The sequence below is a fragment of the Aspergillus fischeri genome, genomic scaffold (genome assembly GCF_000149645.3).
Source record: "Aspergillus fischeri NRRL 181 1099437636266 genomic scaffold, whole genome shotgun sequence".
In the NCBI taxonomy this organism is placed as follows: Eukaryota; Fungi; Ascomycota; class Eurotiomycetes; order Eurotiales; family Aspergillaceae; genus Aspergillus; species Aspergillus fischeri.
The window spans coordinates 2,734,251-2,747,492 of record NW_001509760.1 but is presented as its reverse complement, the minus strand read 5'-3'; the positions used below and the strand labels follow the sequence as shown (position 1 = coordinate 2,747,492).

At 50.7% G+C, this 13,242-nt stretch overlaps 7 protein-coding genes across 7 annotated transcripts; 4 read left to right on the top strand and 3 right to left on the bottom strand.

The window, feature by feature from the left end:
• Window positions 1–539: 539 nt before the first annotated feature.
• NFIA_056410 (Rpp14/Pop5 family protein) lies at window positions 540–1,255 on the top strand (the record flags this gene model as incomplete). The annotated part of the gene is made up of 2 exons (XM_001258188.1): window positions 540–789; window positions 849–1,255. 2 exons carry the CDS (start codon window positions 540–542, stop codon window positions 1,253–1,255), a joined length of 657 nt encoding a protein of 218 aa, XP_001258189.1.
• Window positions 1,256–1,377: 122 nt separating this feature from the next.
• NFIA_056400 (GTPase GPN2) lies at window positions 1,378–2,549 on the bottom strand (the record flags this gene model as incomplete). Its single annotated transcript, XM_001258187.1, has 3 exons — window positions 1,378–2,034; window positions 2,088–2,188; window positions 2,261–2,549. The coding sequence occupies 3 exons, from the start codon at window positions 2,547–2,549 to the stop codon at window positions 1,378–1,380; spliced, it is 1,047 nt and encodes a 348-aa protein (XP_001258188.1).
• Window positions 2,550–2,774: 225 nt separating this feature from the next.
• NFIA_056390 (WD40 repeat domain-containing protein) lies at window positions 2,775–3,966 on the top strand (the record flags this gene model as incomplete). Its single annotated transcript, XM_001258186.1, has 3 exons — window positions 2,775–2,805; window positions 2,834–3,089; window positions 3,165–3,966. 3 exons carry the CDS (start codon window positions 2,775–2,777, stop codon window positions 3,964–3,966), a joined length of 1,089 nt encoding a protein of 362 aa, XP_001258187.1.
• A 221-nt stretch (window positions 3,967–4,187) lies between these two features.
• Window positions 4,188–5,080, bottom strand: NFIA_056380 (ribose-5-phosphate isomerase RKI1; the record flags this gene model as incomplete). The annotated part of the gene is made up of 2 exons (XM_001258185.1): window positions 4,188–4,627; window positions 4,702–5,080. 2 exons carry the CDS (start codon window positions 5,078–5,080, stop codon window positions 4,188–4,190), a joined length of 819 nt encoding a protein of 272 aa, XP_001258186.1.
• A 703-nt stretch (window positions 5,081–5,783) lies between these two features.
• NFIA_056370 (NEDD8-activating enzyme E1 regulatory subunit) lies at window positions 5,784–7,518 on the top strand (the record flags this gene model as incomplete). Its single annotated transcript, XM_001258184.1, has 2 exons — window positions 5,784–6,158; window positions 6,220–7,518. 2 exons carry the CDS (start codon window positions 5,784–5,786, stop codon window positions 7,516–7,518), a joined length of 1,674 nt encoding a protein of 557 aa, XP_001258185.1.
• Window positions 7,519–8,270: 752 nt separating this feature from the next.
• Window positions 8,271–11,244, top strand: NFIA_056360 (putative ubiquitin-protein ligase (Asi3); the record flags this gene model as incomplete). The annotated part of the gene is made up of 2 exons (XM_001258183.1): window positions 8,271–8,628; window positions 8,834–11,244. The coding sequence occupies 2 exons, from the start codon at window positions 8,271–8,273 to the stop codon at window positions 11,242–11,244; spliced, it is 2,769 nt and encodes a 922-aa protein (XP_001258184.1).
• An 862-nt stretch (window positions 11,245–12,106) lies between these two features.
• NFIA_056350 (CFEM domain-containing protein) lies at window positions 12,107–12,823 on the bottom strand (the record flags this gene model as incomplete). The annotated part of the gene is made up of 3 exons (XM_001258182.1): window positions 12,107–12,495; window positions 12,553–12,691; window positions 12,743–12,823. The coding sequence occupies 3 exons, from the start codon at window positions 12,821–12,823 to the stop codon at window positions 12,107–12,109; spliced, it is 609 nt and encodes a 202-aa protein (XP_001258183.1).
• Window positions 12,824–13,242: the final 419 nt, after the last annotated feature.

Sequence of the window (13,242 nt, the reverse complement as noted above, 5' to 3'; positions counted from 1 at the left end):
ATGTGGCATGACTAGCTGATAGGCTAATGAATTCAACGCAAGAATTGAGACAGAACATACGACTAGGTATACAGAAACTTTACGCCCTTGGGAATAACGACTGCTATAATGCCTTCAAACCGAGGGGTTCGTAAAGTCGCAGCCGGAACCTCTACAGATAACTCTTTGCTCGGCAATTGCATACAGATGGTTTCATCCTCTCGCGTGGAGAAGGGTATACACTGCCAAAAATTAATTCGTATAATTGTGGAATATTTCTTCAATAAATCAGACGCTGGGACTAAAATAGCAGACAATGCCCTGTTGATACTCAGTGTGCGGAATCTAAGCTTCCCCACCGGTAATTGGTCCGAGCTCCGCTATCAAAAGTTTATCAATATCGCGACTCAAGTCACAAGAATTGAGATACCGAATTCAATTCTCAAGATTCCTCGACGTTCGAGCTCAGCATAAGGCCCTCCTTCCAATTACCGCAACGAAAGAAAATACGCATACTCGAAGAACTAGAGATCCAAGGACACCAATAAAGATAAACCGACATGGTCCGCGTCAAACATCGCTACCTCCTCCTTGACATCCTCTACCCAGAACGCTCCTCCTGGCCCACCTCCTCAACCAGCAAAACGAAATTGCCCTCGCAGGCTGACGCCCAGCTCCGGATCCACTCGCCCACATCCGATGCGCTGACACCGGCCTTACTCGCGAAGATGGTGAGGGAGGAAGTCGCGGAGATTTTCGGAGACTGGGGCGTCGGCCGGCTGGGTGGTGTTGGGGCTGGGGGTGTTAGTGGTGCGTTTCATTTCGTGTTGTTTCTTGATTTGTGTTCGGGCTCTGACATGAGTGAATAGTCAAGTATTTGTCGCCTGCCACTTCGACAGCTATCATCCGGTGTCCGCGCGCGTCGTTCCGTCTCGTCTGGACGGCTCTTACGTATATGGCGCAAGTACCGGATTTTAATAATGGTGGGATGAAAAGGGGTGCTCCTGCGGCTGCGGGGAAGATGCGATCGTGTGTGTTTCGGGTTGTGAAGGTGTCTGGGACGATGAAGAAGGTGGAGGAGGAGGCGATTCGGCGGGCGCGCAGGGAGATCTCGCGGTTGAAGGGGGCGGATGAGATGGGGGTTTTGGAAGGGCTGGTTGGGGGGTTGGAGGGCCGGGAGGCTGCGGCTGGTAGCGGATTGGCCGCTGCCTCTGTGCTAGATGTGATGGATGAGGATGACCTGGATATGGAGAGTGATGATGAGGAGGAGGATTGACCGGCTTCCATCGAATGGGCGATGTGTGTCCTCTCGTTGCATCATCAGGAGTTTGTGTTAGATTGTTTGTTCATTAGAGATACCCTATAATACATGTACAGATAGACCATGAAGGACTCAAATCATGACTTTCGCATCACTTTTACGCCGCTGTCGGGGATTGAGCCTCTGAAGTTGGCCAAATCGGCATCGAATTCATCGTCCCCTCTCGGCGGCGGCTGTGCAGCCTGTTCCCTGGCTTTCGCCTCGGCCTCGAGCTCACTGCGCTCTTGCGCGTCGTATTCGTCCTTCGCGTCGAGCCATCGTTCCTGAACATCTCGGATATCCATGGTCCCTAGTCCTTCCCGGACAGCCACCTGCCAGATGGTATCGTTTGCGCCCTCGGCGGGCCCGAATGCATACCCACTTGCCCTATCAATAACTCGCAACAAATTCATCATGCTCTTCTTGTCTTCCACGGCCAGTGTCTCAAATGCCACGAGCCCGAATTCTTCCACCAGGCCGATGATGGCATTGTTGAGGGCGCCAAATTTTGCATGTGATAATCGTGATGACTCGGCCTCTAGGTGTGGAAGGAGGTATGAAAGGTCTTGGACTTCCGTGTAGAAATCGAGGTTGAAAGGTAGCGGGGCGTAGTTCGAAAGGTTATCGATTTTAGTGAGGACGTTGATGTGAGGGAGATCCATCTGGAGCATGGCGCGGAGAGAGAGAAGGAGAGCGGATATATACATCGATGGTAACGTGAGGTTGTATGAGTCAATGAGATGTATTACGATTAGCTGTAGTATTCATGTCAGCAGGAAAGCCTGTGCTAAGATGAAGATGAACTGACTCTATAGCCCAATTTTTGTATTTTGAAGAAAATATTCCGCAACGACGAATGGTGCGTAAAGATTTCAACCTGGCCCGGAAAATCAAACAAAACATAATCCTCTATTCAGAAGAGTATCAACTATCGTGCTCTAGGTCGTATAGCAGTAAACTCAAGGATAGGTCAGGGCCTACCTCCGAGGTCCTTCAGCCCCTCCTCCAACCATTCAAAGTTCTCCTCCAGTTCCTCCAGTGCGTACAAGACACCACCATTAGGACCTAGTTGATCCTCACTCATGATCTCCTCGAGAGTGACGAGGTCGCGAACGTCCAGCGCACACGGATACGACGTCTTGTCATTTGCGGGGTCCAGATTCACGATAGAGCACTTCCGGCCGATAGCTCCCAAGAACTGATGCATACCGTTGCAATATGTTGACTTCCCCGCACCCGGGGGCCCTATTACCAGCTGCGCGAAAGGCATTTTGAGCTGCGAGAGGGAGAGATATGCGGCAAGCAAGGAATATAGTATTCTCCAATTCTCGATGGCTTAAGATGCGGCGATGGCGGGGAGGGAAATATGTCAAGGCGGTATAAGCGGGCAGAAAACGACCTAAAGCGCAAAGCTTCGATGACGCCGGGCGATCGACGATATTGATATAGCTTAGGACTGAACCGGTTCACTTTCTCGGAAGAATTCAAGCACAATATGGCATCGAGTAAGCTCATTAGAAACCTCTGTATGTGCTAGTACTGACCGCAATTTAGATCAATTCGTCGTCGCAAATCCGCCTACAGACGCCATCTCCGCTTTGAAGTTCTCGCCGGATCCAAATTCAACGCGAATTGTCGTTTCATCATGGGACAAGAACGTCTACCTTTATGACCTGAGGGACGAGAATGGAAATGTTGGTGAAGGGAAGCTGTTACAAAAGTTTGAACATCGTGCGCCGGTGCTCGACGCGTGTTTTGGCGAGAATGAGGATGTGATCTACACAGCGGGTTTGGATTGGGACGTCCGAAAGTACGTTTTCCCATCGCCGCTTGGTGCTTTCTTTCGACTGGCGCTCCTGAGTTCCTTTATCTGATATATTGGCAGGATCAATGTCACATCATCTACACAGACCGTGCTTAGCAGCCATGACGCTGGGGTCCGGTGTGTCGCCTACAGCAAGGAGCATAACATTGTCATATCTGCGTCGTGGGACTCGACGTTACATGTGCACCGCGTGAATACTGAAGCCGACTCTATCCCCGCAATCATTCCTCTCCCTTCAAAGCCTTTCTCCATGTCTCTCACCGCCACGAAACTCGTTGTTGCCATGGCCTCGCGCTCCCTCCACATTTACGACCTGAAAGCATTGGCACTCCTTACAGACCAGTCGGACGCCACATCTCCGAACAAGGTTGAGATCGAGCCATGGCAGCGACGAGAGAGCAGTCTTAAATTCATGACCCGCTGTGTCGCGTGCATGCCCGATGACGCCGGCTACGCATCCTCCAGCATTGAGGGACGAGTCGCAGTCGAGTGGTTCGATCCGTCTGCTGAGTCGCAAGCACGGAAATATGCTTTCAAATGTCATCGACAAACGGCTGATGATGTTGACGTGGTATATCCCGTGAACACACTTGCGTTCCACCCCATCCATGGAACATTCGCGTCCGGCGGTGGTGATGGTGTCGTTGCACTCTGGGACGGTATTGCGAAGAGGCGGATCAGGCAGTATCAGAAATACCCGTCGAGCATTGCCTCTGTCGATTTCAGCGGCAATGGAAAGTACTTGGCGATTGCTGTTAGCCCTAGTTTCGAAGACGGAAAGGACGATGTCGCAGAGGGAACTGTCCGAATCTATGTGCGCGAATTGGGCGAGACTGAGGCGAAAGGAAAGGGTGCGAAATAAACATTTATACTGATAACTAGAATGCCTTTACTTTATGACTAGCGTGTGGAATTAAACTTGGGTAATAATTACAGTAAAACAAAGCTGTCCATTCTGGATCTTCAGCCGCGGTGAAATTCGACGGCAAGAAGTCATGCAGGAAGTTTTATGGTATCATATATATCTAAGTCGCCTTTTTTGCTGTAGTCCACCGTGCGGAGCATATCAGTATGTGAAGAAGGCTAAGAAATGGCCTTCCTAACTGATACTGTGCCGTCGGGCATGCCAAAGTAAGCAGCGATGGGCTTCTGGCCACCAATACCTCCAAGCGCTTGAGCCTGAGGTCCGGTCACGCCGGAGAAGATGCCAACCTCCAGTACGCCCGCAATCATCTTAATCGCCTGCGCCAGGGCATCAACCTCCCAGATTCCTCCCTTTCCGTTCCCATCGTTGCCAGCGGCAACGTCAGCCTTGGTGAGCAATGGTGGGAAAGGAGCGTCAATGATGTAGAAGTCCTGATCCGTCTTCAGGGGTCCCTTGGAGGTGCCGCTGAGCCGGATGGCGGGCTGAATGCTGCCCAACTCTCGCAGCTTGGTTAGGACACGAGGGGCGGCAATAGGTGCCACCTCAATGGGAATGTATTTCCAATTCGTGAGGAGACGAGACTGGAGTTTGCGCGAGTCTGGACGTAAGTATTAGCCATGTTTTGTCCTTCATTCCGGTTTCCGCCGCATGACGGCGTGAGTCATCGCTAACCTGCCACGCAGATGAACTCCTTGGCTTGCAGAGCCACAATTTTCTCCTGGAAGAGACAGGCGCCGCCGCCCTTTATTAAGTTGAGCTCATCGTCGACCTCGTCCGCGCCGTCAAAGGCGACATCAAGTACGGTTCCTTCGGGTAGCGAATCAAACTCAACTGCTGTCAAGCCGGCGGAAAGGATGAGCTGTTTTGATTGGAAGCCGGTGGGAACGTATCTTGTCATAGAGGTATCAATGCCAGATTCTTTGATAGCCTCGACAACATATACAATAGTAGATCCGCTGCCGATACCGACAAATTTGGCATCTTTGGGGTAGTGGTTGGCGACAGCAGCCTTGCCGGCGGCGCGCTTTGCGGCCTCGATTACACTAGCCATTGTGGACTGAAAACGAGTCGGAGGGTGATGAATGGGGGAAAGGGTAGGATAGATGAGATGGGATCGAGGGTACGAGATAAATGAGGAGAAACGGAACAAGGGCCGTGTCCTACAGAGCATAGATAGACAAATTAGATCCAGAGTTGACAGGCATGCATCCGTTGAGGAAGGTTTTCTAGGGCCCGCAGCTGGAGCCAAAAGGGCCCGATACAATCGCCAGAGAACAACCCCGGTGTGGGGGAGTCCAGTATCAGAACCAAAGAACTTTTCCGTGGAGCCACACAGCCACAACGAATGAACTTACAGAGGGAAAGAGTGCACTTGAGGAAGAATCACCGACATGACATGTCAAATGAAATGGTTCAATGGCAGATACCGTATTGCAATTGAGCGAACCACAGAATAGAGTCAGGTACACCGTACATCAATCTTTTTGACGGCGGGATTATGGCGTCATACCGTATGTTCCATAGTGCCTTAGGCTTCTCAGGCCACCACATCACATGGGCCGTCTCGCTCCAGGTCATGTGATCACATCGCAGCTACGCCTGACAATCATCAACACAAGCAGATGCATTGCTATAATCTTCGGTGAATAGGGTCTGTCAATCTTGCCCTTGTATTGGCTGTCACTTTTTTCCTTTGGATTTGGAGTATACCTGATTACTCAGACCGACCTAAAGAACTATATCAACCACGCATTATGACTGATACTTTCCCTGCTGCCCTGGTAGGGCCATCTTCGAAAGAGAGGAAGTATGATCGCCAGCTACGTTTGTGGGCTGCGAGCGGGCAGCAAGCACTGGAAGAGTCTCGTGTTTTATTAGTCAACTCTGATGGTTCCTGGGGGAATCAAGGCACTGGAGTATCGGGCGTGGCTGGCGTCGAAACCCTCAAGAACCTTGTGCTCCCCGGTATTGGTGGCTTCACGATTGTAGATCCTGCTGTTGTCACAGAGCCTGATCTGGGAGTGAACTTCTTTCTCGAGGCAGAGAGTTTGGGAAAATCCAGGGCTGAGGAAACCTGCCGCCTGTTGAGAGAGTTGAACCCAGACGTCGAAGGAAGTTTTCGTTCAAAGGTATATGACTGCCACTTCTAGCTTGGCTTTGTGGATAGGCAACGCTAACATAAACTACTAGTCCATCGCAGAAGTCTTGCAACAGGAGCCAGACTTTCTTGCGCAGCATAGGCTGGTGTTGATATCCGGTCCTGTGAAACGATCTACTTTAGATACTCTTTGCAACGCTGCCAAGGCACTGAATATCCCAGTGCTATATCTGCACTCTGTCGGGTTCTACTCTGTCTTTTCCCTTCAGCTTCCAGCAGAATTCCCCATAGTAGAGACACATCCGGATCCTGAAGCGACTCAAGACCTTCGTCTTCTTAACCCATGGCCAGAATTGGCAGCGGCTGGCGCCAGCATTAGCAACCTGGACAGTATGGACGACCACCAACATGGCCACGTACCGTATGTACTGTTACTGCTTCACTACCTGGAAAAGTGGAAACAAGCCCATGACGGCAACGTGCCTTCCAATTACAAGGAGAAATCAGAGTTCAGGGAGTTTGTCCGGGCTAGTGCCAGGACGAATAATGCCGAAGGAGGTGAAGAGAACTATGACGAGGCGGTTGCTGCGGTACTGAAATCATTGAATCCATTCAGTTTGCGCAGCTCAATCCGTGAGATTTTCGAGATGGACCAGTGCAGGAACCTCAAACAGGACTCAGCTGAATTCTGGCTCATTGCGGCAGCTGTTCACGAATTTTACCAAAAGCACAAGGTGCTCCCTCTGCCTGGCTCGCTACCCGACATGAAAGCTCAATCGGCTGACTATGTCTCTCTTCAAAACATCTACAAATCCAAAGCAAGAAAGGACGTGGAAGAAATAACAGCAACAGTCAGAAGGCTCGAAGCTCAATTGGGACCACGGCGGGCCGTCATTCCCGAGAAAGATATCGAGGTCTTCTGCAAGAACGCTGCTCACATCAAAGTTATTCATGGCCGTGATATCCCTCGCATCAACGGCGACGCGCAGACTCTGAAAGCGATCATGGATAACCTCAGCTCTTCCGAAGCGCTTGTTCCGATCTTCATCGCCTGTCACATTCTGGATGACATCGTGACCGACATTCAGGAATACAATATCGCTGATGTATCTCTTGATGACAAGTCCCTGTGGAATACCCATATTCAACAAGTCATCAGTAAGCTTGCCTCCGATCCTGCTGTTATTGACGAACGAGCACGGGAGAAGATCTTGGAAGCTACACAAGAGTTGAGACGCACGGAAGGTGGAGAGCTACATAACATATCCGCTCTTACAGGTGGGCTAGTGGCGCAGGAAGCACTGAAGGTGATCACAAGGCAGTATGTGCCACTGGACAACACATGCATTTTCGATGGCGTACGGAGTCGCAGCGAGATGTACAAGTTGTGATAGAGCTCCGAAGTCTTTCTCTTATGGCCTTCTGTCATGACGGACAACAATTTGATACGAATGAATGAGTATCCTCAACACAATTCAACCTTCCTCTACCCTTATCTAATATTGTTAGCCAGACTGATGAGTACTTCGTCCGGACGCCTTTTTTTGGCGTATTGGTATTATAGTGCTGTAAATATCACCGTAGGCGCTATTTCAAGCAAGAATGACTAGCACAGCTCTGAGCCTGATTGTTTGGAATAACTATCAGCGCCCATTCTTCGATCAAAACATAAGTAGTCTAACCATCCAAATCATATCGACAGTCGATTTGCTCTCAAAAAGTCCCAAGGCACAACAACTGGCCGAGGCACGTGCGGGAGCCAGTTGGTACTACTACATCCGGTTAGTGTCCTGGCCGGGACTTCGGGGGGAAATCGCAACGATAAGCCCAAATAACCCCGAGAGATCACGATATCTCCATGTCAACTGGGACGAGGCCATCGTCCTCACTACCTGTCCATCGAACCACCTTACATCAGCCACGCCGCTGGTACAATGTATCTCAAGATTGTCTCCTTTTGACTGACTCTTAGATGAGCAGAGCCCTTTGTTATGGTTTGTTGAAGATAACCCTTTTGTCTCTTTGTATTGCGAACGGATGATCTCATCTTCTACAAGTGGCCAGTGGTGGGAGGCTTCTTCTGGTTTACGACGCCTCCTCATTTGGTCAGGATCTGCCTTTTGACAGAAGTCAAACAAACAATATGTCGTTCGTTCAAGATACCGCGACCATCCTTGAGACTCCAGCCGCCACAACTTCGTCATCCGCCATGCAATCTGTCAACTCTACGGCAATTACCACCGCCCAATATTCGCTGCTCTCGTCGCCTCGCGAGCTCCTCACTCTCCCATTGCGTGGTTTGCGTCAGGCGGAGAGCCTTGCGTTTTCGACTATTCCGCGACAACTCTCGAGGTTAGTGGGGCTACCGGGTATGGCGACACGGATCTCAGGTCATGCCCCTGGAACAGGATCGGAGGCCGATGCGGTGGTAGCAGCAACACAGGCGGTGGCTGGAGCAGCAGGAGAGAGGATGGTTGACGCTGCCGCACAAACGGAAACAGGTGTTTACTTGGCAGAGTTTCTCCAAGCAATGAGGAGATTTAGCGGGTTCTTTTCATATCTGACCAGTCGGTGGTCCTTGGCTTGTTTTACAGTGGTAAGAAATAAGCACATGGGGACAGACTTGAAAATCCTGACACACTTTAAAGGGTATAATTTTGAATCGTATCACGATCTATGCTTCGACCAGACGACATCTCACTCTAGACTTTCACCGACGCATGGCGCTGCGAATCATTCCCATTGTGCTGTTCATCTCTCAGATCCTCGTCTTACTTCGTGCTATACGGTGTCAAACATCTCCCGATTACCCCCTCATCCGTTACGGTACCTCCGGGAAACGGTTGTCGCTTGATCATGCTGGTGGGGGCGGGTTCCTCTATTCTCTCAGTTCCACGCTTTTATCATGGGAGTCCGATCAACAATCTTGCAGCGCGGTGAAGATGGGTCGGCCCGTCAACTCATCGGATGTTCCTTACGGCTCATTCGTTTTCTTGTGGCCTGTTTTTTTGCGGCTCTGTCTCAGCCACTTTGTTGAGACCCTCTCTTGCGCTTTGCAGGGAAGAGCAGTCGTGACCGAGGCTGGCATGTCTATTTTTGAGCACTCTCTTGCCTTCGCCGAGGCAGAGTCGATGATAAGCCAGTCCATTGGCTTTGGGTTATTTGGCCTTCCCAAGCACGCCAGCAGCAGGGACAGCTCGTCATCGTCCAGTGAGTCCGCACACTCGGCTCTTCAGCTGCTTAGCAGAGCGCAGGTCTTGGAACGAATGAACGTTACTCCTGAGTTGCTCTTAATTGCTTTGATCTCTTGTTGCAACAGCTTGACGTCCAACATTTTGGATGTGCTCGGTCAACAAAGCCGGTATCGCCTATTCAATACCGCTTTCTGGGGTCTGTGCTTTATGTCTGCTATGGTATGGGGTCTATTGACTGGCTCAACGACGGGAAGCGACACTGGCGTACTGAAGTTTCCCACAGTCTGCATTGTGGACTTTGTGCCTCATCTATTAGTATTACTAGGCATTGTCATTTGTGCGATTATTTATGTTGTCGCTCTCCTGATTACGGCTTTCTCGTTACCAATGGACGCTGGGCAGCCGCTTTCACTTCGCGAACGATTTTCACTCGCCCACGAAAACATGCAAGGAGCGAACCAGATTCGGAATATCCGCTTCAACCGGCACGAGGATTTCTACACCACGTTACTCCGGATTGGGTACACTGCTTTAACCGCTGCTAGTGAAGCAGTTTTCTTGAATGAAGGGAAAGCGGTCGTTGCACGTCCGATGACATGGTTGGAGGAGGATAGACTGGCGGAGATTGAAAAGTCTCAACGTTCACGCTCTTTCCAGCGCAGTTCAAGGTCCTACGACCGGGACGTGCCATTTACAGGTGTCGAACCGATCACCTTTGATATTCCGGAACCATCGGCAGAATGGGAAAGTGGGTACGGGAAGGAGAAGCAGATCGAGAAACCTAAAGGCGGATCACGGTCCGTACGGTCTCAAACCGACCCTGGCAGTGTTGGCGCATTCCGAGGCGCGACCAGATGCTATCATGGCTTCTCTTTCTTTCGTGGCATTTTCCATCTCATCTTCAAGTGGAGCGCCTATGGATTCGACAGAGTACTCGACCGAATCGGCATCAGTGCGCGACCACAATGGCTGAAGGTTCTACTGGGGTCGCGCCGACGAGCCCTGCAAGAGGGAAATAGCAGCAGTCGGGCAGAATCGCTGGATTTCTGGATCCTGACTGATGAAGGCGAACTTGAGCTTCCTGGAGACTATGAGTTCGACGTAGAAAAGGAAATGCGAAAGAGGGAGCTTTCCATTGCACCGCATTGGGAGGAATCTGACGAGAAGCGCCTCGATGAGAAGCTCTATGGTTGGTGGAGAGCCGGCGGCTCGTGGGGTAACCAGGATCAAAGTCCCGACTATGTACCCTCTGACAGCGACGATCTTTGTGATACCACCAGCGTCGTATCTATGTCAACAAATGCTGAATCAGAGTGGGAAGACGAATCTGATGGCCGACGTACACCTACCCAACGCAACCCATACCCAGCAGGTGTCTCGCGGGAGAGCAGCCCTGTTGACGAGCCGTTGGTGGATGTTGGCTCTTTAGCGCGCCTCCTCGACCCTCGTGACCAAGAAAGCCGACATGAGGCACGTATCCTAGCTGCCCATCTAGCTGCTGGGCGAGATGGGCGCATTATGACGCGACGTCAATTCCAGCAAAAAATGGAGCACGAGAGAGCGCAGGTTCTTCTATCCTCCCGGTTCTCACGGCGTTCTGGGCAGCAGGCGGGTAAAGAGAAGCGGAAACCGACTCCGGAAGAAGAGTCTGAGATGCTCGAGAACTTCATTCTGGCTCGTCGATTTGAAGCCAATCGTGCAAATCCTGAGGCGCAGACGTGGGAATCAGGTGCCTCGGGCCTTGGACCTGACGGTCCACCGTGTGTTATCTGCCAGACCAACCCACGTTCGATCATAACATGGCCATGTCGATGCCTTTGTGTATGCGAGGAATGCAGAGTGAGCCTTGCGATGAACAATTTCGGCAGCTGCGTGACCTGTCGCCAGGAGGTTGGAGGGTTTGTAAGGTTATGGGTACCATAGGTTTCATCTTTTGCATTATTTTCATTGTATTCTTATCACAAGTGGCGTCCATTGTGGATTTTGAATTAGTATAGCGTACTGACATTGGATTACTTCCGCTCTGAAGCGCAACTGATTTGACAGATTAGTGGTTTTTACCATGATGAAGTATAGTAGCTGATTTATGCTGCAAGCCTAGATAGTAGATCTGATATTGACGTCAAAGCTGACCTTGCATCAACTGGTCTTCTGCGTAGACCAGGCTGGATTACATTGATTACGACCAATTGTTGCAGGCATTCGAGGGTTTGTGTGCTGTTTCTTATGTCTGAAGGCGTCCCAGAGGGTCATTGAGCTTGAGATCAGACAAGGAGTAGTATTTCCTCGGAGTGTAGTGTCCTAGTCAATTTTATGTTGTCTGGATGGATGTTCTTAGGGCAAGGGCAAGATGCGATGTTGCTGATTATCAAATTTTTGTTGAGATTTTTTGACCTGCTTATTCTTGAGCTTGGAAGCAGTAGTCATGTTAAGATTAATCTTCTGTCCAAGTCAATCAAGAAGTCTCTCAGGTTTGAGTCGGGGTATTGACGTATTGGAGTGGTGTCTACAGATTCTCCGCTCTATAATCGCTCAGATGACAGCACAATAATGTAGGTAGCTTCCAACAGCGTCAATGATATTATTCCCCTATAAAGAGCGTCATTATTGAAGACTTTTGCCAGGGCCCCATGCCCTTATCAGGCAACAAGTACAAAATACCAGAGACTCAACGCAGTAAGAATCATGCAACGATCGAAATGACCATTAAAGATATACATTCGCATACGTTCCTGCATATTGGCCCAGCTTATATCCCGCTAACGTCGTCCCATCCTTGTCCGACCTACAGTAAGTAGAGAGCAGCGGCCGCCACGGCAGCAACACCTGCCACATTTGCCTTGTCGGAACCAGCGTTGCCGGACAGAGTGGTAGTTGCAGAAGCACTGGCGCTGGTAGATGAAGAGCTTGATTCTGTGCTCGTCAAGGTGCGAGTGGTTGATGCAGAGCTAGAGGAGTGATGGTGTGAGCTAGTGGCCGAGGAGGAAGAGGGGGTTGAAGAGGCTGCCGAGGAGGAGGTAGTAGAGCCAGTGGATGAGGTGCCAGTTGTGGTCTGGGTTGACGACTCCGTAGTGGTGGTTGTCTCCGAAGCTGTGGTGCTGGCAGCGCCGACAGGCGGCACAGAGATTGGGTGGCCGGCGGCAGAGCACTGGGAGACGACGGCAACGGAGACAGCTGTGAAGAGTGTCAGTAGTTATCTCGATGGATGTTTGTGGACTGAGGCAGACTTACAAGACTGATCGGCAATGTTGCAGGCGCTCTGCACACAAGGCGTGATATTCGGAACGAGTTCAGGCTTCTGGCAGTGGCAGGCGAAGTCGGTTAAGGATGAGCATCCGTCAGCGGAGAGGGCAGAGACGAAGCAGTCCAGCTAATGAGTAAGGTTAGTCTCATGGTCATGTTGATTACTCGTACACCTTACAGAACAGCTGGGGACGTCCGGTAGCTGCGCACTGACGAGGCCAGCAGCGAGGAGGGCGAGGGAAGCACGAGAGAAGTGCATATTGGATATGAAGTGCTCGAATCAATTCAGAGGATAAGATTGGACAAGAAAGGACCAATTCAGAAACGACAGTATGAATGACAAGATACTGAACGAGTGAAGACTGTTGAAAAGAACGCCATTGTACATTCCAGGGGCGGAAGCGTTTTATATACCTTAGTCCAAGCCAGGACTGTTGCACCAGACCCTGGACAGCTGCATCACATGCTGCAGTTCATTCTTGAAACTTTTGGGGAACATGGAGTGATCGACGCATCCAGAGCCAGTTGACCGCAGCAAGCTTGACGTATGCATGTCAAACTTCATCTTCTCATTCGTCGCCACTGAGTCGTGTTTGCGGAAGCTTGTGCGACTCGCACTCATTCGAGGACACTGTCCCCTCAATGACTCCGATGCGTTATAAGGAAGAGATGTGCTAC